At 38.9% G+C, this 22,578-nt stretch overlaps 1 protein-coding gene across 4 annotated transcripts in view; it reads right to left on the reverse strand.

Moving 5' to 3' along the window:
- Window positions 1-22,578, reverse strand: part of LOC127415759 (myelin transcription factor 1-like protein) — an 81,846-nt gene that overhangs the window by 45,825 nt on the left and 13,443 nt on the right. For 2 of the 4 annotated variants that reach the window (XM_051654639.1, XM_051654636.1), the window contains exons 2-5: window positions 13,477-13,596; window positions 9,981-10,035; window positions 9,674-9,704; window positions 5,887-5,949 (exon numbers count right to left, since the gene is read on the reverse strand). In XM_051654639.1, the coding sequence (XP_051510599.1) occupies window positions 5,887-5,949; window positions 9,674-9,704; window positions 9,981-10,035 (149 nt within the window). In that variant the 5' untranslated portion in view covers window positions 13,477-13,596. Of the gene's footprint in view, window positions 1-5,886; window positions 5,950-9,673; window positions 9,705-9,980; window positions 10,036-11,325; window positions 11,338-13,476; window positions 13,597-22,578 lie in introns of those variants that run through there. The other 2 variants (XM_051654637.1, XM_051654638.1) reach the window with 2 other exon arrangements.

A 22,578-nucleotide genomic window follows, 5' to 3' on the forward strand; every position in this document is an offset into this window, starting at 1 on the left:
AAAATGCGGTACTCCTGTGCAAGATGCCAAACAAGTAGAAAGACGCGCCACTGCGGGCAAAGACTTGCGTCTAGCGCAAGTTTACAATGAAAACAGGATTGAAGGACACAAAAAACATGTTCAGTGTGAACGGCCCCTTACAGTGTGTAGATAAGTCTTAATTAAACACTATAAACCCTCTGTTTACTAATGAACTCAAAATGTGTATTTGCTGCTCATTGTGAGGATAGACACACTATATGTATTCTTGGTCATTTGGAATGTTTTTTATGGATCAGTAGAAAAACATCACATCATATAGTTGTCAAACAGTAGTCAAAAAGTCAGTTCACTCTGTAATGTGAGGGCTCACAGGAGGGGACCAAGTGGCTGCAGACCACAGAACAGAACTTGACTCACCTAAGTGTAAAAGTCTCATATACACAGTTTTCAGTAATGTGCTTGCCCTGAGAGCCCATTACAATAGGTATATGCCCCAATGTATACATTACATTAGTTCACACACCCATCAGAATGGCTATACATTAGGGGTGTGAACCTCTGCCGTGATATTACCCAACGGATGCAGCAGGAGACAAGCTCTGTTATTGTTTTGTCATCATTGCTTTTTAATGGAGTGGTAAAGGGCGGCAGATGCTGCATTGCCTGCACAGGTAACACTGCGTCCTCATTATAACCCTGCCATTCCCACAATGTTCCCACAATGCCCCCCAAACGTTAGTGTGCTCTGAAAGCAAAGTTGGAGCACTGTTCTCTCCCCACCCTCTCATTTGGGGGTAATTCATCATTCTCTTTCTCTCTCTCTGCCTTTTCAGTGATAGGTCTGCTGGAGGTACCATTTGTCTGTAGCAGTAATTCAATTCTGGTTAGTGGTTCACAGGGCTTGGTTGATGGAGTGACACAGTAGACATATCCATCAGTCTTTTGTGTTCTGCTTTTCTTGTTTTGTATCTTTCCTCTGAGGTACAGTAAACAGCATCAAGAGGAGAGACTGTTAAACATGTTGTCAGAGTAACAGTCTGAGAGAGTGACTTTGAAAATGTTGTCAAATCAGAGACTATTACCTTAACAGCGATCCAAAGAAATTTGTGTCAATGTAACCAAGACCTAAATATGTAAAACTTTCTAAAACAGATACAGATTGTAAATTCTGATTGGATGCCATGACTTCAAAGCTATTGTAAAATGACAACAAATGCACACCTGTAAGCATATTATGCACATTCTATATTAAAGGGATATTCCGGGTTCAATACAAGTTAAACTCAATCTGCAGTATTTGACGAATGATGTTGATTACCTCAAAAAATAATTTTGATTAGTCTCTCCTTTTCTTTAAAATAAGCAAAATACTAGGCGACAGTGAGGCACTTATAATGGAAGAGAATGGGTCTTATTTTTGAATGGTTTGAAGGCAGAAATGTGAAGCTTATACATTTATAAAATCACTTCCATTTAGTCTTCTGTTAAAACATGTCTTATTTGTATTATATGAGCAGTAAAGTTGTTTACATCTTTGTTTTTTACGGTTGTATTAGGGTTTAGAGTGTTACAACATCATTGCAGTGAAGTTGTAAAATTGGTGTAACTTTATACAAAAAAGGTTAGTAAGTGATTTTATCACACTAAAATCATGTTAACGTGCATATTGTTTATGTCTAGTGGCAATACTTTTGGAGTGAGTATTTTAACATTTACAGAATGGCCCCATTCATTTCCATTGTTAGTGCCTCACTGTAAACCAGATCTTTCATTTTTTAAGAAAAGAAGGCACAATTTGAAATCTCTCAGGAGGCTATTTCCAGTCATGCCAGTGCAGCTCCTATCTACTTGAATGTAGGAACACTGAAATCTTCAAAATGGTTGGTCAAGACTACAATCAAAGAACATATTTCATATCAGCAGTAAAATCTGGAAATGCTTGTATCATAAAAAAACGCAATTTTCCCGGCTAGTATACAGTAGCTAATGCGCATCCTTGAGATGACTGACAGGCGATGTCTGTATCTAAAAGGTGACTGGCTCTTTTACCTGTAAGGCAGGACTTCCTTTCTACATCTGTTGACCGTTGGGCGCTAGAGCTTCTTGGTTGGGCATTCCCCTCCCATTCATTGTAATAGAAGTGACCCGTCTCTGCTAAATAGTCTCTGATAGAGCCCAGAATATTCCTTTAATGTGCAAAGTTGCTACGTTGCTTGGCAACCGCAAACAGCCCAAGAATTGGCAGCTGGTGAATTAATTGTTTATTTTCAATAATTATTCATGAAGTTAATTTAACATTGATGTCATATTACTATCACCACCATTTTCCAAATCACTCAAGTATGTGTGGTACAGTCATTTTCCACGCTTTGCAGTGTGTCTAATAATAACACTCCTTATGTAGTAAAATCACTGTAATGGACAGCTGAAAATAAGTCTCAACTTATATCAGTGTTTAAGTTTAAACATTATCTCATGTTGCCTTTAAGTCAAATGTTGCCATATGTATTCTTTTTCCAATTTGTCCTCAAAAAGGCTTTGTTGTCAAAGAGGTAACAAACAACACTCTTGCTAAGGCGTTCGACAAGCTGATTATAATACTAATGATGCTGAAGCTATCCTCAGATAGCCTCCACAACTTCCTGATGCATGCTAATTAGAGTTGGGTGTCCGAGCATAACATATATTGCAGTGTTTACATCTGTTTTTTTCATCTGTTTTTTTTTCTCCCTAATTTTGGCATGCCCAGTTCCCAATGCGCTTTAAGACAGTCAATCCACGCATCTTATCACATGGCTTGTTGAGTGCATTACCACGGAGACCTAGCGCGTGTGGAGGCTCACGCTATTCTACGCGGCATCCACGCACAACTCACCACACGCCCCACCGAGAGCGAGAACCACATTATAGCGACCACGAGGAGGTTACCCCCAACGTGACTTACCCACCCTAGCAACCGGGCCAATTGGTTGCTTAGGAAGCTTGACTGGAGTCACTCAGCACGCCCTGGATTTGAACTTGCGACTCCAGGTGTGGTAGTCAGCGTCTTTACTTCATATGTTACCCAGGCCCCACTACATCTGTTTTTAAGTCTACAACAGCTACTTTCAAAGGGGTAAATTTGGGTTGCAATCTAACAGGCCACTTGGATGGAGAACGTTTTTAGGGTAAAAATCATAAGATGCTAATGCTAAGGGACAGGTTCCTGCTAATTACTCTAGGATAGCTGTTCTCTTGGTTTAAGTAAGCAGACTTTTTGAGTCTTTTTTTTTTTTCCTTCATTCTAACACTTAAAAAGTGTTCTGTCCTTTAATTGTACTATCCGGAATAAAGTACATGCTTTATTTTAGTAAATGCTAGCTCTGCTTCATTGCAGTTTCACATCTTTTAGCTGCAGTTTCATAACTTTTGGCTGGTAAAGGGATGTACAAAGGAAGAAAGGAGGTCTAATTCAAATTCATTTTACTTAATTTTGGTACTACTCTTCAGCTTTTCTGTAAGCAGCTGAGAGTCTTCAGTCCTGTACTCTGATAGTAGAGATTTGGCAAGACTATAGCCATAAAGGCACCCATAGGAAAGAAAATCAAATAAATGAGATCTGTTGAATATCTCAATTGTATCTTCTAGACAGCAACAAGATTAAAATGGAGGAAAGGAAATGTAGACTTTTGCTTATACTGCTTCTGAGATTATTCTCCTTTAAAATAAACCCTAGTAATGTTCCATCATCTACTTTAGAGTTGCAGAAGAGATCTCAACAGTGTCACAAACTGTGCTCAGATTTGCCAAGATATAAAAGCCTACAGTCAAAAAGTCAGAGTTCAGTTTGAACTCAACATTGACTAATTAATCTAAACATTGCTATCCATATAAATCTACTCTTACTGTGTCACAATTGGTCTAATTTGTGTCTATTGTTATTTCCCCTGAAGCATTTTAGGAGAAACATCTGATACTTATGCTGCATTCTGAAACTCATAAAGTGTGAATTTCCAACTTCCTAGTTCATCGAGCAATGGAACGCTTTTATGGTCGGAGAATCTGTGTATCTTCCTTTCATTCCATTTCCGTTTTGAAATCAAAAAATGGATAACAAAAAAAACAAGTGTTTTCTTTTTTCATTTTTCTGCACAAGTAAAAAACAAATGTACACAAATTGATTAATTCCTTTAAAAGTAGAATGGTCTGTGTACTTTTGCGTCCATTCTTTTTTTCCTTTTTAAACCCAAAAATGAAAAATGAAAAATGCAGTTTCTTCTTTATTGGTTTTAACACTGATGAATAAAATAAGCAGATACAAACTCATTTTCCGTTGAATATTTCATTTTCTACTTAAAAATTAATAAAGAGAAAGGGGCAAATGGCTTAATTTTTCTTTTCTTTCATTGTTTAAAACATTTATTTATGGCTTGAAAATTTTATATGCACATGTAAACAGCACTGAAACACCCCTTTTATCTGATTGCTCAACCCGCCCCATCTTCTGTACTGCCTTAATCCTATCAGCCAGATTTAGAGTTGGGATTGCTCTGCAAATTTGTTTAAATTTTCATTAAATATTGTCCCGTCCCGAACCACCACTAACAGTAACCTATGCATGCCATAATTATTAGAATCTTGCTGCTTGGCACATCATGGTGTTGTTGCCTCTTAATGAATGATGCGTGAGAGATCGCAAGCCACATCACTTGGCCATATGCTGACTGGGAGTTGGTCTTTTACATATAATTTTTATTTTTAATAACATTGTATTAAAATGCGATATCTCATGCATCGTCCATTAGAGGCAACACCTCGCAACAACACCATGATGTGCCAAGCAGCAAGATTCTAATACATATTGCATGCATAGTTTACAGTTAGTGGTGGTTTGGGACAATATTTAATGAAAATTTAGACAAATTTGCAGAGCGATCCCAACTCTAATTCTAGCTGAAGGATACAGAAGACAGGGCAAGTTGACCAATCAGATGAAAGGGGCGTTTCAGTGCCGCTCACATGTGCGTATCAAATTTTCAAGCCTTAAATTATTTTTTAAACACTGAAGGAAAACAAAAATTGAGCAATTTCCCCCAATCACTTTATTCCGTTTTAAATAGAAAATAAAATAGTCAACAGAAAATTAGTTTGTATCTGCTTATTCTATTCATCATTGTTAAAGTCAATAAAGAAGAAACGCATTTTTCATTTTTGGGTTTTAAAAATAAAAAAGTATGGACGCAAATATACACGAACCTAGAATTCTACCATTTTTCTATTTTTTGTTTCTGTTTCTCCCTTCTCAAAACTAAAATTGAATAAAAAAAAACAACAACAACAAAAAAAAAACTCCTTTGATTTACACAACTCTTCTCGTCAACACTTACACAAGTCACCAGCAGGGGGAGGAAAGATAAAAGACCTAATATATATTTGACGTGGGGGTAAGAGGATGTGACTATTCAGATGATAAATAATAGTATAGTAAATATTGCATTTTGTGGAAAAACTATTGTTATCATGGTGCTTTTAAGGGATATACAGTAAAGAGGACTTTTAAGGGGGAAGGAAAGCCCTGTTCGGACAGGATACGTTTACAGGACATATATTTGTATGTTATTACTGCAGATGTCTGTACATTTACCATCGATTTGCATGATGGGAATTAAGTGATGTCTGCAGAAATTATAGAGATGGGTGTGTCTTTGGCAAATAAAAATTTGACGTGCTTGTATAGATACTTTTCTCCCACATCTGACTTTGAATGGAACGCAGCATAATTTAACATATTATTTACTAATTTAACAAAAATTAGAACTCTATTAAGTCTCCTGAGCTATGAAAGAGTAACCCCTGAGCAATACAATTTGGGGCACTTTCACATGGGTGGGTACAGTTTTAAAGTGTATAAGTGAGAGTTCTTACCTCCTGTGTCTAGCGTATTTGCCACTGACATGTCCACTACCATCACACCCTGATGTGGGACAGCTGCAGACAAGAGGAATAATTAATACAAGGCTGACGTCACACAGACGCATGCATGCAGACAGACACACGCGCATAGACACACATATACGCTCTTTCTTGCTGACTATGTTTGAACCTTGCCACATCAGCCTTCATTAGAGATTTAGAGAGCTCCCAATGTCCTCCAGGCCGATGACTCACTAAGCTCCATATTTCATATTTCATATTGCATATCGCTCTCTCTCTGTGTGTGCTCCATTTAGGTCCGCAGCCAGTTAAAAGCTATGAGGGAACACTTCCAAGTTTAGAACTTATGCCCTCCATGAACACAGGGTCAGACCAGCGAACAAATTCTAATAATTAGGATGTAACTAATTTAACTACTAACTGGTGGTTATGCGCTAAAGGGATAGTTCACCACAAAATTTTAATTCTGTCATCATTTACTCACCCTCTTGTTGTTCCAAACCTGTATGACTTTCTTCTGTGAAACAAAATGTGAATTTTAACAAGGTCTTCATAAGGATTTTTCAGAAGACTTGGAATATAGTGCATGACTTGTAATGATTACTTTTACTGTGGTTTTATGGTATATTTTTATGAGTCCTTTATGTGTTTGATAGATCGGAGTCACTATTTTCACTGTCATTAGAAGGCAAATAAACCCTGTAAAGACTTTTTAAAATTCACATTTTGTGTTCCAAAGAAAAAACAAAGTCATACGGGTTTGGAGCAACATTAGGGTAACTAAATAATTACAGAATTAAATTTTTTGGTGAACTATCCATTTCACTCAAACTTAAAAAATGTAGTTGCATACTCACTAACTGCATAAAGAATTTCATAAAGGAACAGTTCATCCCAAATTAAAATTCTGTCATTATTTACTCATCCTAATGTAATTTCCAACCCTTATGAATTTATTTCATCCATGGAACACAAAAAGAGAAATTCTCAGGACTGCTGGTCATTCTTTCTATGCAATTACAATGTATGGGGACTAAAGTTTTCAAGCTTCAAAAAGAATGCAAAAACATCATAATAGTCTGTAAATAACACCTTTTTTAGGACTGTTCATCACACAAAGCTATTGTATGACTTCAGAAGACATGGAATATAGCGCACAAGTAAAACAGACCACATTTATGATATTTTCTGATGCTTTTAGCAGCTTTAGGACTGGACAACCACAGTCCTCATTTACTTTCATTATATGGAAAAGAGTGGCCAGGATATTCTTCACAATTCACCATTGGTGTCCCACAGAATATATAAAGAAATATGGGTTTGGAACAACACGAGAGTGAGTAAATAATGACAGAATTTTCATTTTTGGGGAAAGCACTTTAAGCACTTGATTAACAGTCACATTCTACATCTTGAGATTGGAATAAATGGTGTGTTTTTAAAATAAAACTATATTAAGGTCAAAATTGTAATAAAATAGTACTATTAGTACAACAGTAATAGTATTAAAAGAGCAAGAAACTGAGTGGCAACATGACTAGCCTCGCTCAAAAACTGCATCTCCCCTAGTTGATTTTGGCTGGGGATCAGTGTCTTATCAAGCTAGTAACCCATCAGTGAGTGTAACTGGTGTCAAAGATGCCTGCAGCTACAGGCCTGGACCTGCTGATGAAGCAGATTGCCCTGATGATTGGAAAGGAGAGAGAGAGAATCGAGGGAATCTGACATATCTACTTGGTCTGATACCATAATAAAGACAACATGGTAGAGAGTTGCCTCTGGAAAAGCTGGTCACACCACACTCCCACAGTCACACACCCCAGCGTCCTTGTTACTGTCATTGTAATTGGACACATAGCCACACAATATAAAAAGAGCCTTTTTTAACAGCAGCGTAGGTGTTAAACCATTCTTAATTAGGAAAATGCTGCCATTTATGATGCCTGTAAATTGTGCTTAAGGGAAAGCTGGGCAGAGACGGCTCACCACCCAAGAGGAAAAACAGGCCATTCACTCTCATCATGATGCATGATTTCATTAAGAGCACAGGGATAATCACTAATGCTAATTGATAGAATCTTATGTTCTTACTGAAGGTTTTTTTTTTTTTTAAGTTCTATTTATAGGCTCTGCCTGTAGTACTTGCCATATTGTATAAATCACATCAAATTATAGCAATTAGCAAAATTATACTTTAATGCCACCTTAAGCGAAAATGTGTATTGCGTCATACAGCTGTTTATGTCTTTAAAGGCAGAAATGGAAAGATGATATAGCATCTGTGAGAAAACCACTTTAACCAGGTACAGTTTTTATTATTAGTTAATATTATTATCTCTTTTAGTTTACATGTGCCTTGTTCTGTTAACGACAAGACTTCAATCACAGTCAACTAGATACAGTACTGAGAAACAGACTATTTGTCAACTCATTAGTACAGGAGTTTAAAGTCAACATGAAATCAAAATAAACCCATACTTTCTTAATACACATTTTGTGTACATTTTTGTTGTAAACTATTCATATGCTATACATTACATCTTCAAAATGTAATATGCTTAATCAAAATTTAATAACTTGCTTTGCCTCTGAAACTTCTTTCCTTTTCTGCTGACATCACCAAAAAAAAAAAAAAACTATGGCTGGTTATTGATTTAGATTTCCTGATTCTCTCAATTAAAGTTATTCCGATTTGATTAGATTCTGATTCATTTAGGTATATTTCAGTGATAATGTTCATTTTGTTTATTAAACAAATTCTCTCTGGTACATTATGGAAAATTAATTTTACACATTTTATTTTATTATTAGATTTCCTTCATTTTGGTCACATTTTAGATTTTTAAAGATGTACAAATTCAGTGCAATTTATCAATAAATATGCATCGAAATTGTTAAACTTAAAGTTAAACTTTAATCACAACATTTCGAGCAGAATTATTTGAGTGGATTACCTGTATTAAAGGAGCTTCAGATGTTCATGCTTCTCATAAGTGTCCCTGTATATTGATATCAAACACTGAAGAAGATCCGTGAAGTTTTCATGCTTGTGTATATATCCATTTTTTCACATTTTCGATCAGACGGTTATTTCCTTTTAAAGCCACTCGTAACCAGCTAAATTTAAAGTCTTTTTTTCAGTGCAGTGGTTGACTGACAGGTGAGGAGTAGTGCTTCGCTGCTGTCCAGGACACATTCAGTATGGATTAGCGTTTACACCTCAAATGCGATGTGGTCACATGTGTTTTTGACTTCCTTCAGATGTGGTTTTTGTGATCCGATCACAAAATGTTTTAGACCCTGTTTAAGACTGAATTTAGCGCTGACCACATGTGATCGAATCACCCAAAACGCATCTTAATACCAGGTGTAAACGGGGACAAGGAACAATTTAAACCAAACTTTTACTTTCAAAATACAATGAAAGAATCATGGTGCTGAACTTCTTCGCCAATACATTACTCAATCATTGGTGAGTGGAATCTGAAAATCTACCAGCCAGTGGCTGTTTACTGACATTTTACTTGCAGAGCGCACATTTTGGTTGCATATGCAAGTGATTTACTCACATCGATCTTGGGATTAAAAGAATCTAAATCAGGATCTTTCAAATAAAAATCTATATTTTTATCCACCCTAATCCCCACCCTACATTTTTACTGGTTTAATATCCTGTTTCAGTTGGAAATATGACACATTGCAAAAGTAAAATGTGTTGCAATTGCAATTTAATTTAGACTTTAAAAGTGAATGATTCCTGCACTGCATGCAGACTGACCTGAACATCTCCTGTGCAGCCTCTACGGCAACTGAAAAGAATGAAAGCGAGAATAATGAGAAAGAAAATATCTCAACATCAGCTTCATCACACAGAGGAATCATACTATTACGAACAGATTAATGCTCAAGGCTCATAGATTCTCGCTGGATGCTTCACCTATCCGATCAATAGTCCACGATAATCACAACTCACATCAGTGATCATTCGTGAAAGGCAATAAAAAGTCTCAATTATAGATTGAAAGTGGGAAAATGGATTTGACCATAGATTGAGACTGCAGCTAAAGTGTGTGAGTGGATTGTACCTTGCACACCTTTAGATCTAGTTCGATGACGCTTCTCAGTTGCATCCACCTCCATCTGGAGAAAAGAATCAGAAATTAGTCTGACCTTCGGTCTACTATCTTTGCTACTGTAAAAGCCATGATACGGCAGGTGCTTCTTAAGCAAGTATAAAAGGGCTATAATTTCTGCAGCATGAATGACTATTATTTTTTTTTATTATAAATGTACAAGAAAAGGATCATAAACGTCAAAGAATATGTTTATTGTACAAAATGCAGACTGAGAAAACATGGATAATACTACACATTGGTCATGTCATACATCATGGACATAATGCACCACTAGTTCATACTGTAAGAAGAGGTAGTAGTCTAGTGCTAGAATGAGTTCAGATATATCTCATGGTCTTTTTTTGTACAGGAAACAAAGCAGCACAAAACCTTTACTCAAATGCAAATGCAAATGCAAATAATAATTTTCTTAAAGGGATAGTGAACCCAAAAATAAAAATTCAGTCATTGTTTATTCACCCCTGTGTTTTTATTACCCAATATGATGTTCTTTCTTTTTTCTTAAGACAAAGGGAATCATTTTGAAAAATGTTGTGCTCAGTGATGTCATACAATGGCAGTTTATAGTGACCACCTCTTCAAGCTTCAAAAGGATGCAAAAGTATAATTCAGAAGTCTTATAAATGATTCCATGAGACTCATGATTGTTCTGGAAGCATACGATAATGTTTGGTGAGAAACATACCGAAATCTAATGTATTATTTAGTGAAACTGTTGACCGACCGTTACTCTCCTCTGCGCGTTCATGAGACTGCACAAGACCAGTAGTTCACGCAGCCTCCTCGCGACATGAGGCGTTCAAGAGAAAAAGCGTTTTCTTTATCTAAAAACAGGTTTGCCACAGCGATACTAAAGAACAGAACACAGCTGCACACAAACCAGAGAACTGAACTTACAAAACATATCTGAAGAGTTTGTAGTCCAAGAATAGATGCATTTATATGCCCAGCCTGATTTTTTTTAACCAGAGTGTTCAATCAAGCAGATAGATAGAGTAGGCTGGAATGTCTGTCAACTGTTCTCCATTGTGAACCTCCGTCTGAAGAGAGCGATACCTCAGCGAAACATTCAGTAGTTGTGACATTCCTGGCCAAAGTCAAGTAGTTTGTAACTGTCTCATGATATGCTGGCTTCAATATGCTGTTATGAGAAAGTTTTTGGACCGTTGCCAGTTCACAGCAGGCAGGGTTACCAAGCGCAATGCTGAAAATAGAAGCCAAGCGAACGACAGATTGTACCATCGCTCGTCACAGCTAGTTAGGACAAAAACTCTGAATAACATAGAAAAGATACCTTTTATCGTATGTTGTTTGCCTTCAGGTTAGGAAATGGCTTGACTCTGGCTGCCTTCAGTGTCCTCTGTCTATGGCTGCATCCGAAAACTGGAAAATGCTGCCTTCGGAGGCTGTATAAAGAGGTAGGATGAAAATAAGGTGCTCTACAAACTGTCCTGAGACCAGTTCCCTTAAGAGTTCCATTCATTCATAAACACTGTCGGTTAAGCCATTAACTGATTTCATTTTCGGATGCAGCCTATCTCTCTCAGTTTGATTGAGTACTCTAGCTAAAAACTAAAATAAGGCTGGGCATAGAAATCATGTTTTTCAGACATGTTTTGTAAGTTCGGTTCTCTGGTTTGTGTGCAGCTGTGTTCTGTTCTTAAGTATCACTGTGGCAGACCTGTTTTTAGATAAACAAACACATTTTTGCTTGAAAGAACCATTTTGTCAGTGGGCTGCGTGAACTACTGGTCTCGTGCTGTCTCATGAACGCACAGAGGAGAGCAACGGTCGGTCAACAGTTTCACTAAATAATATGTTCGATTTGTTTCTAACCAAACCTTACCGTATGCTTTCATTACAATCATAAGTCTCATAGAATAATTTGTTAGACTTCTTAATTATACTTTTGCATCCTTTTGAAGCTTGAAGATGTGGTCACCATAAACAGCCATTGTATGACATCACTAAGCACAATTTTTTTTTCACAGTTTCTCCCTTTGTGTTAAGAAAAAATTTCATATTGTGTTATAACAACACAGGGGTGAGTAAACAATGACTGAATTTTTATTTTTGGGTGAACTAATCCTTTAATAGTCTTCTGCCATGCACTGGCAAAACAAATTAACATTTATTTTTTTTGTCAAAAGTGCATTATGACTGAAATTGTGTCTCTAAGGCCTGTGGTTCCCAAACTGGGTGTCACAGCAACTTGGGGAGCCACCAGGACTGACTAGGGGTGCCGTGAAATTTCTGCTCAGTTTAATATTTTAATAGCCACCAGTTAAAAGTACTGGCAATACTGAGTACTGACTCAATTCCGTACCTGCACGCTGTTTGTGTACAGCTAGAAGCTTTTTAAACTTCAAAATAACAGGTCTGCTTTTCAGTCAAACTCTGACTGTATTGAATCTTTATTAATTTACAGTGTATCTAATAATCACACAGTAAATTTAAGTTGTTCTATTTTTCATTTAATCACTTTTTTAAATGTTTTTTTACCACAATTTTTAAATGATTAATTGCTGCTCTTCCTAAAAAAATAAAAAAATAATTTTAAGCACTGTTGACTCTGTTCTCTAGCTCTTGAATAATTACTTTAAAAACTTGAAGCAATGTTTAGGAGAAACACTCGATGGCTACATTATTTTATTTTAATTTATTTAGTTAATATTTATATAAATATTAAACTTTTAAATAAAGGAGTGTTTTCAATCACATATTTGTTTATTTATTTATTTTTTCAGTGGTTGGGGTGCCGGGGGGTGGAAAAAACAATATAAATGGGTGCCGCAGTTTAAAAAATTTGCGAACCACTGTCTTAGACTATAATCCATCCTGTGAAAGATGTGTTTGGCTCTACCATGCTCAGCTTCAGAGAAAACAGAGTGAAATCTGCAGCATCTTCAAACTTCATACTAAAACCAGGTACATTTGAAGCCATTTTCTCAGTGTTGGTGTAGTTACTGTGTTTTGCCTTTTAGGGCAGTCATTTTGTCTTGTTTTCCAATAAAAATATCTAAACATCCTTAATACACCAATAATTTCTTGAGAAGCAAATTTATGTACGGCTTGTTTTTAGAGAATATTTCTTGAATTAAGTTTATTTTTCTTACCCCATTGGCAATTTGTCTTTTCTTGTTTAGTTGCAAGAAAGATTTAGTTAGACTTATGCTAAAACAATAATAAAAAAAATAAAAATAAAAAAAAGAAGAAAAAAAAAGAAAGAAAATGCTAATGGGGTAAGAAAAATAAACCAAATTCAAGATTTTTCTGTTAAAAACAAGTCTTAATATCTTACACAATTTTGCTCAAGTAAATGTCTCTTTTTTTAAGGATGCTGAGATTTATTTTATTTTTTTTAATCAAGACGAAAGTACTAATGAAGAAAATGATTTATTTTTTCAGTGTGTACAGAACAAATAAATCACGTAAAGTGCACTACCTGAGATTTACTGGTTGATGGTGGGACAAATGTGTTTTCTGAGGAGTGCCTCCTGTGTTGTGTGATTAAGCAGAATCTTCTGCAGTGTGTCCCTCAAAACTGCTCCTCAAAACTCATTTTCTGTTAAAAAAAAAAAAAAGAAAAATAGGCTGTTCAACTGCAGACTGAAATACAACACACTTATGCACTTTTACAGATGTCTAAAACTATTTAACACCTCCATTATCAAACTGCAAGCAGAGCAATGAAAAATCAAAATCAAATATCTGTCAATCTCCTTTTGTTTAATAATATAATAAGTGACAGGAGCAGCCTTCAAAGTTTAGATATATGTTCCATTTATAAGGAATAAAATCAGCTATTTCAGCTCATTTTTGAGAGAAATATTAAGGTCTTTATGCCTTACAGCAAACACTGTAAAAAAGGTAAATCACAAGTTTTTTGATTTATGAATTAAGGAAGTCACTTAATCCTTTTCAAAGACACACACACACACATACACACACACATGTTGGTGCAGCTATCATTATGAGGACTCTCCAAAGACATAATGCTTTTTATACTGTATGAACTATAGATTCTATCCCCTAACCCTAACCCTACCCCTAAAACTAACCCTCACCAAAAACTTTCTGCATTTTTACATTTTCAATAAAACATTGTTTAGTATGTTTTTTAAACGATTTGAATTATGGGGACACATTTATAGCATAATACCCTTGTAATGACCAGTTTGTAACCTAAAAAAAAAGTCCTTGTAAACCACTTAAACCTGCCCACACACACACACACACTGCGTGCTCAACTCCTCTATCTTTCAACAAGCTAACACTTCTATCTCATGTTCCTTGCAAATCCTGTTAATGTGTGTGCTGTTGGTGCACTAGTGTGTTTCTCTGTGTGTGTGTGTGTGTGTGTGTGTGTCTATATGTGTCTGAGAGAGAGAGAGAGAGGAACAGATACAGATCTGTGTGTGCATGCACGTATTTGTAAGCACCAAGGCCAGCGACACAAAGGGTGCTCTCCAAATGCTGGAGATGTGTATTGAAAGGCTTTCAGTATCAGAAATGCAGACTTCAACGTATTTTCTTAGAAAGACAGCTCTTGTGCGTAACACCTTTTCATGTCCACATTCAATACAATTATGCACTCACTCTCACGCTGCCCCTCTTTCCATTATCAGATTGCTTTATCGTTTACACTGGGGCAATATGTGAAGCTCTCATCTGAACTTCACTTGGTCAAATCAAAGCATGTGAGCTCCAACTGTCCCCCAGTGGCAGTGAGCTGGCCCAGCTTGTTTACAATTGGGGGAAAACACTGATTAGTATTCAAGCCCAATGCCCTTCTGTCTCACATAAAGTGGGACATACAGCTTTAAAATCTAATTCTCTCTCTCTCTCCCTCTCTTTCTTGTGAGTGGAGATGTACTGGCTCATTTAGAGAGCATCTGCAGTCTAAGTCAGCACGTCCTATCTGAAAGCACTGTTTCCTCTTGTGAATTCTGAATACCTGTGGACTTATCACTCACAAGTTTCAGTTACAGCTGCAGACAGCAAGGTTCCAGATGTTTATTGACATATTTGTGTGATTTAAATTAGGTATGATAGGTGATATTGTCACAAACTGTTCTGTGTTTTCCCCTGTCTTCTAGAGACTCTTATTTTGAATTCACCTTCTGCACTACATTTCCCAAGAAGCCCAGTCATCATCCTCACCTATCCTCCATCATTGTGTTCAGCTGTTTTGCTGTTTACCTACATTTGTGCACCTATTTATACATTCATGTTTAGTTATTCCTGGTCTAGTCTCATTCATAGTGGCACTGAGCTAAGTTGTTCTGTTGTTTATCAAGCCTGGTGCTAGTTCTGTTTGTAGGTTGTCTTCTTCATCATTAAAAACTGCTATTGGGTTCACTAATATCTCTCTCTCTTTGTTCATGCTGACAGAAGACTAGACCAAACATGAACCCTGCAGTAAGACAGTTCCTGCATCTCCGTCAGGGGAATTGTTCATTGGAGGACTATGTGGCTGAGTTCTGTGTGTTGGCTGACTTGGCGGACTTTAGCAATGTGGCTCTCAAGGACTTTTTTTGGTTTGGACTAAACAAGCCCATTAGGTCACTTATGCCTTATGACAAAAGCCCTTCCACTGCTCCTTCCTCCAGGCCTTCCACGGCTCCTTTCTCCAAGCCTTCCACGGCTCCTTCTTCCAAGCCTTCCACGGCTCCTTCCTCCAGGCCTGCCATGGCCAACGAGCCAACGCCCATGCCTGCCATGGTCAATGAGCCAGCGTTGCAAGCCTCATCCATCCCAGAGCCAGCTTTGCAAACCTCGTCCATCCCAGAGCAAGCTTTCATGCCAGCTCCAGCCTTACAGGAATTTTCGGGGTGGTGGGGGCACTATGGCTCCAGTGGCCTCCGAGCTCCCTTCAACGGAGACCACTTTCTCTCCTGTCTTGGTGGTCCTGGAGACTTTCTTCATCGAGCCTCCCATGGCTCTGCCTTCCTTCATCGAGTCTTCTACAGCTGTGCTCACGGCCGTCCGGAAGTGGAAGAGAAGAAGGGCTCCTACTCCCCAGGCACTGCCCATGCTCACGACCATGGAGGTCGTTCCCCTGTCACTGCCTGTGCTCACGACCACGGAGGTCATTCCCCTATCACTGCTCGTGCTCACAACCATGGAGATCGTTCCCCTGGCACTGCCCATGTTCATGGCCACAGAGGCCGTTTCCCAGTTGCTGCCAGTGCTCCTGACCCCAGAGTCTCCTCCTCCAGCGATTCCATCTGCTCTCCCAGAGATGGCTCCTCCAGCAGCTCTGTCCTCTCTCCTAGAGATGGCTCCTCCAGCGGCTCCGTCCACTCTCCCAGAGACTCCTCATCTAGTGGCTCCATCCATTCTCCCAGAGACTCCTCCTCCAGCGGCTCCATCCGCTGTCCCAGAGACTCCTCCTCCAGCGGCTCTGCTCGCTCCTCCTCCAGCAGCTCCTCCTCTCGAGACTCAAATCCCTGCTCTTCCTGCAGCTCTGCCTGCTCCACCTACACTACCGGTCAAAAGTTTTGAAACACTTGACTGAAATGTTTCTCATGATCTTAAAAATGTTTTGATCTGAAGGCATATGCTTAAATGTTTGAAATTAGTTTTGTAGACAAAAATATAATTGTGCCACCATATTAATTTATTTCATTATTAAACTAAAATGTTATTTAAAAAAAAAGTTTTTGAAATTGATGACTTGGACCAAATAATAAAGAAAAGCAACTCAAGAAGTTGGTTGAGAAAATGTCAAGAGTACATGTCTGCAAATTCTAGGCAAAGGGTGACTACTTTGAAGATGCTAAAATATAACACCATTTTGATTTATTTTGGATTTTGTTTAGTCACAACATATTTCCCATAGTTCCATTTATGTTATTCCGTAGTTTTAATGACTTTACTATTATTCTAAAATGTGAAAAAATGTATAATAAAGAATGAGTAAGTGTTTCAAAACTTTTGACCGGTAGTGTATGGCTCCTCCCTCTGAGTCTGAAATCTCTGATCCTCCAGTGGCTCCACCCGCTTTGCCTCCAGTTCCTCCTCCTCGAACTCAAATTCCAGCTCCTCCTGTGGCTCCGCCCACTCCACCTCCAGATCCTCCTCCTGGAACTCAAATCCCTGCTCCTGCGGCTTTGCCCGCTCCACCTTCGGCTCCGCCTCCTGAGACTCAACTCCCCGAACCAACTGTGGCTCCTCCCTCTGATGCTGTCCCTGCCTTGTGGCTGCCTCCCAGGTCTCCTGACCCTGTCCCTGCCCTGTGTCCACCTCCCAGCCCTCCTGACCCTGTCCCTGCCCTGTGGCCACCTCCCAGCCCTCCTGACCCTGTCCCTGCCCTGTGGCTGCCTCCCAGGCCTCCTGACCCTATCCCTGCCCTGTGGTCACCCCCCTGGCCTCCTGATCCTCCACAGGCTCCTCCTTGGCCTCCTGATTGTCTGCAGGCTCCTCCTTGGCCTCCTGATTGTCCTCCCACTTCTCCTTGGCCTCCTGACTGTCCGCCCACTCCTCCATGGTCTCTTGTCCATCTGTCAGACATCCCATGGTGCCCCGGCCATCTGCCTGATATCCCTTCCTCAGTACCATCCTCTTTATTTGGGTGTCGGGAGCCGCCCCATTTGGGGGGGCACTACATCTGCACTACATTTCCCAAGAAGCCCAGTCATCATCCTCACCTGTCCTTCATCTTATCACGTGGCTTGTTGAGCACATTACTGCGGAGGCAGTGTGTGGAGGCTGATGTAGCTTGAAAACAGTAGAAAGTGTTACAGTCAGACATTTTGGCCTTGGTTTTAGGATTTTGAAAAAATAAATAAATAAATAAATAAATAAACCAAGTCTGTAGAATAACAATATGTTGGCTTTTCTTAAACACTCCTCCCATCTAACATGGGTCTGGCTAAATAGGCAGTTCCACCCCAAACTCATGGCTGAGCCAATGTTGCTGTGTTAAGGGCTGTTCAGACAAAAAAAGCTAGGAGCAGCCCAAGAAATATAATGGAATGCATGTGTCTCAAGACGCATTTTTAAAGGCTGAAGTTCTTTCAAACCTGACATGGGGTCTATAAAACACAAGTTTCTGTACGAGACACTGAAAAAACAGGGAGATGCAGCACAATGGTCAAAGATGACCATCTAGTGCATGTTTACATAGAAAAACTATTGAAATACTGAGCAGACCGACACAAAAACACATTCGGTGTGAACTTTTTTCATGGAATGTCTATTTCAGGATTACGCCCAGCCAGTATACAAGAGAGTTTAAAAGAGCACAGCCATACTGCAACAGGACAGTGTTCAAACTGCCGCATACAATAGAGTCTAGCTGAAGATACAGCATCTACACAATCCTCCATCAGGCCAGACTATCCCCCTTGGTGACTATCCCCCCCACCAAAACCCTTTCACAGGCATTCGTTTGGCAGGGCTGTTGTCACATCCCATTCATCTAAAATCTGCTCCAGCTGCACAGCACCACCGTGAGCCTCTCCACCCCCACAAGACTGTGTGTATGTGTGTTTGTTTGAGAGTGCATCACGCCCAGTCATCAGGAACAGAGTGACCCAGTCAGACAGACACGACCCTACAACCCTCAAGGCTCTGCATGCAATCTCTCCAGCTAATTTCCCCTTAACCCTGCCCAACATCACCCTTCTGGACAGTCCAGAGAAAACGTTCAATATACCCATCAGAAATCATATTTATTGTCAATTCACAACACATGTTTGTCTATGTTACATCAGTGCACTGGTGTCAGTGGCCCTGAGATTGGTCTGAATTTATGTGGTGTGACCAGTCAGATTTGCTTTGCTGGTTGTTGCATGGCCTCAATTCAGATGGCATCATGTCTACAAGAGCCCTGAAACAATCACGTCAGGAGACATTATTCATTTCACATTCTCTCTTACATTAAAGGAATAGTTCATAAAAAAATGAAAATTCTGCCATATTTTAATCACCACCTTGTCATTCAAGACCTGTATGCTGTTATTTGCTCTATGGAACACAAAAGGAGAATATTTAATAATCTTTCCTCAGCTTTCTTTCATGCTATAGCAGCTTCCAACTCATAGAAACGTTACTATACCAACATTTTTGCTAAAATATATTTATGTGGCTCATTGTACATATCGCAGCAGTTTCCCGCTACGAGAATAATCACTTTTATTTCCTTTTACACAAATGGCATGTAAAAGGGCAAATTATCAGTTCATAGACACTTACTTGTTCCAAGCACAATGCTATCTTATAACATCAAAACACTTTACCTTATGATTTTAATGTTTGCATTACTTTACCGACTACATTTACAAGTTTGTTTGAGTGCGATTAGCATGGTAGCTCAACTGATAGAGTGCTGCACTTGCAATGCAAAGGACTGGGATAAGAGTCCTGAAGAGCATGCAACATGTTATGTGAGCCGAAAGTGTTATAGAAGCACCACAAAATGACATGGTTGCTTAAGCAATTGTGTTTTTCATCTCATATTTGCTTTTAATGACACTATCTGCTAGCCTAATTTTTAAGGTTTATGGTAGGGAGTTAGGTAGGTTATGTTGATTTTAAACCTCGATACAGAATTAACCCTAAAAACGTGATCTGTTTGGGAGAAAATTAAACTCCATTTTTGTGCTTCTCAGTGGACATTTTACCTCGCAACTGCTGAGATATGTGTAAACAGCCATGTAATGTCATTCTACAAAAATGTTGCCATGGTCAATTTTTTTTTTTCATGAAATCAGGCTTGGCACTTTATAGTGACCACAAGTTTTTAAGCTCCAAAAGAAATAAAGCACCATCCTATATGCCACTTTATTGTTTTCTGAAGCCATACGATAGCTTTTTGTGATGAACAAACCAAAATTAGTCATTATTCACTCTCAAATCAAATCATTCATGCAGCTCAGTATGCAGCTCTCAAATAACTATAGTGCATTTTAGACATCAATAACATCAAATGTCTTTGGTTCTTGGTTCTTGTGACCAAATGAATATCTTCTGAAACCATATAGCTGCTATGGTATGGACTACTTTAATGGTGTTTTTCATGACCTCTTGCTAGCTTGACAGAGTGGTCATTAAGTACTGCCATTGTTAGGAAAACAGTGAGTCAGGAATTAATACAAATTTCTCATTTTGTAAAATGAGAGGGGGAAAAACCACCACACAGATTTTGAATGACATAAGGGTGATGCTAAATAATGGTGAACTTTATCTTTAAAAAATAATTTAATAATGGCCATAGCCACAACAATGCTCCTGTGTTTTTAAGGCATCCAAGTTCTAATATACACTTGGTGGACCTGAGGTCAATGGTGGAGAACATTTGGCCACACAATACTGTGATATAGTCAGTCAAAAGCTTCAAAGAGTCTAGACTTTTGCTCTGCCTTATCAGTTGGCATGACTCACTCAGCGTGATTGCGACGGTAATGCAAATTTTTGTGTGCGTGAGTGTGTGTGCATGTAATGCAGATCCCTGCATAGAGTCTAGCCAGAATTCCAATCACCACACTGAGCTGAGAGTGTGGGCTGCTTGCATTTTCCAGTCCTCATTTAGAATCCGAGCACGCACACTAGAGCTCTTCATTATTAGCTACATGACTAGCCATGAAGCCATAGGTTATAAGCAGCATGCGATCGAGAAAAACTGGATGAGTCTGAAATTACAGCTACATCAGTGGCTTGTAGTTGAGGGTATTTTGAGAGTAACAGTTCCTTCAAAACAAACGTTGGCACATCTCCCATCTTTGAGATGGCACCAGAGCTCTGAGGACATTTCTTGTAAGTTTCCTCATTTAAATACTGTAAATGGTCTTTATCTGCCAGATGCTGCTAATCTACAAATGGCTCTACGTTGAGGGCTTTCAGAGCTCTGCTCTCAACCCACATAGTGCATGGCATAGATGCAATCCATGAAGACAATGAAACAAACTTCTCTTCCACCCTGATGCACTCTATCACATCCTCATCATAGGTAAGGCTGGAGAACAATGCCTCCCTCTCCATCTCATCTCTCTCTCGTTTTATTCCTCTCTGACTCCTGACTCTCTCTCTCTCTCTCTCTCTCTCTCTCTCTCCTGGGGCCTCATTCTTTTCCATCAGGCAGAGAGGAGCTTTAATTGCCCCTGCCATTCTTGAGGCTTGCTTATGGAGAGAGAAACCCATGCCATCAGGTCTTAATGATGCCTGGCAACAGCATGGGATCCAAACAACACGTCGTCAATGGCAACGGAGGCGCCAGAAGTCCTCTCTCCCAGTGATGGGAAAGGCGAAGGCTTCCTGAGACTTCATATCCTCAGAGAGAGAGAGAAGCAGTTCAGTGGAAAATAGCTTTTGGCCCCTCATTTGACAACCTAGGCTGATGCCAGGCCCGGAGGTAACATGGGCATGCAGACTGCCAGAATTGTTGTTACCGATGTTACTCATCAGATTATACCAGCTGAGACTAGCTATAAATGTCTTTTTTAGATATGTGTAATTAAAAATGTTCAGTTTAATATTTTGTGTTTCATAGGGGTTTTTCAAGACCAAATCAAGACCAAGATTATCAACTGTAACTCTTTCTAGAGCTTTCAAGCTACATCCATCCACAGACCTTTGAGCCCCATACACAAATGCAGTGACCTTATAGCTTGAAATCTGTTCTTTAAAGTCACTAGTGGGTGTTCCTACTGCAGTCGCTCTAACATTATTGGTGGACTGCACGTCTGGCCATATTTCTTGAAAATCTGATCACAGACTAGGTATTTTTCAAGTAAAACTAAGATATCATTCTAATTTGACAAGAAAGTAGTTTTCTTGACCCTAAAAATGCACATTCTGCAGGGGAAAATATTTTTATATGAACTGCAGCAGTGCTCAAAGCATCATATCATAAATAAGATGAACACTCTATCAATGTACGAATCAAACTCGCTTAGACTGCTGACAAATTCTTTTCCACACATAATTTTTATTATATCCAGATGTGTGGTTACAGACAAATCATATAGAAATCGCTCACAGAAACTTCTCTGTCTTGCCTGCACTTGACTCCATTATCTCAAAAGAGACTCCACTGACACTTTCTTCACTCCTATTGGTTGTCATTTCCGAAAGTCGCTCCTCATTTGCATAAAGTTAAACTATTCTCAACTTTTCAAGTTGCTGGACATACCCACATCTAGTCGTAAGAGGTTGCTGGTGCTCATGTCACTGAAAATTGCCAGCTCACATTGAAATTTAATGAGAACTAGTCACTTTGTCGCTGGAAGTCGCTGCATGTGCGTACATGTGTGTTGTTTTCAAACAAAAACATTTTAGTGTGGACATTGCCTTACACCCTGTCTACACCAAACGTGAGCAGCGTGACACAACAAAAGCAAATCACTCCCACTATTCAATGACACTGTCTACACTGGATGCGTAAGTCACATTGCTTGCATTGCGATGTCAGTAAACGGCCATTTTGCACTGCACATGCTGGCGCTACTCCTGCCAACAAGAGAAATATATGGTTTAGAACATTCATTTCAAAGTGTACAGTGTAAACAGCCTCAAGCCGATGCAGCATGAAGCGACATCACTT

The sequence above is a fragment of the Myxocyprinus asiaticus genome, chromosome 25 (genome assembly GCF_019703515.2).
Source record: "Myxocyprinus asiaticus isolate MX2 ecotype Aquarium Trade chromosome 25, UBuf_Myxa_2, whole genome shotgun sequence".
NCBI lineage: Eukaryota > Metazoa > Chordata > Actinopteri > Cypriniformes > Catostomidae > Myxocyprinus > Myxocyprinus asiaticus.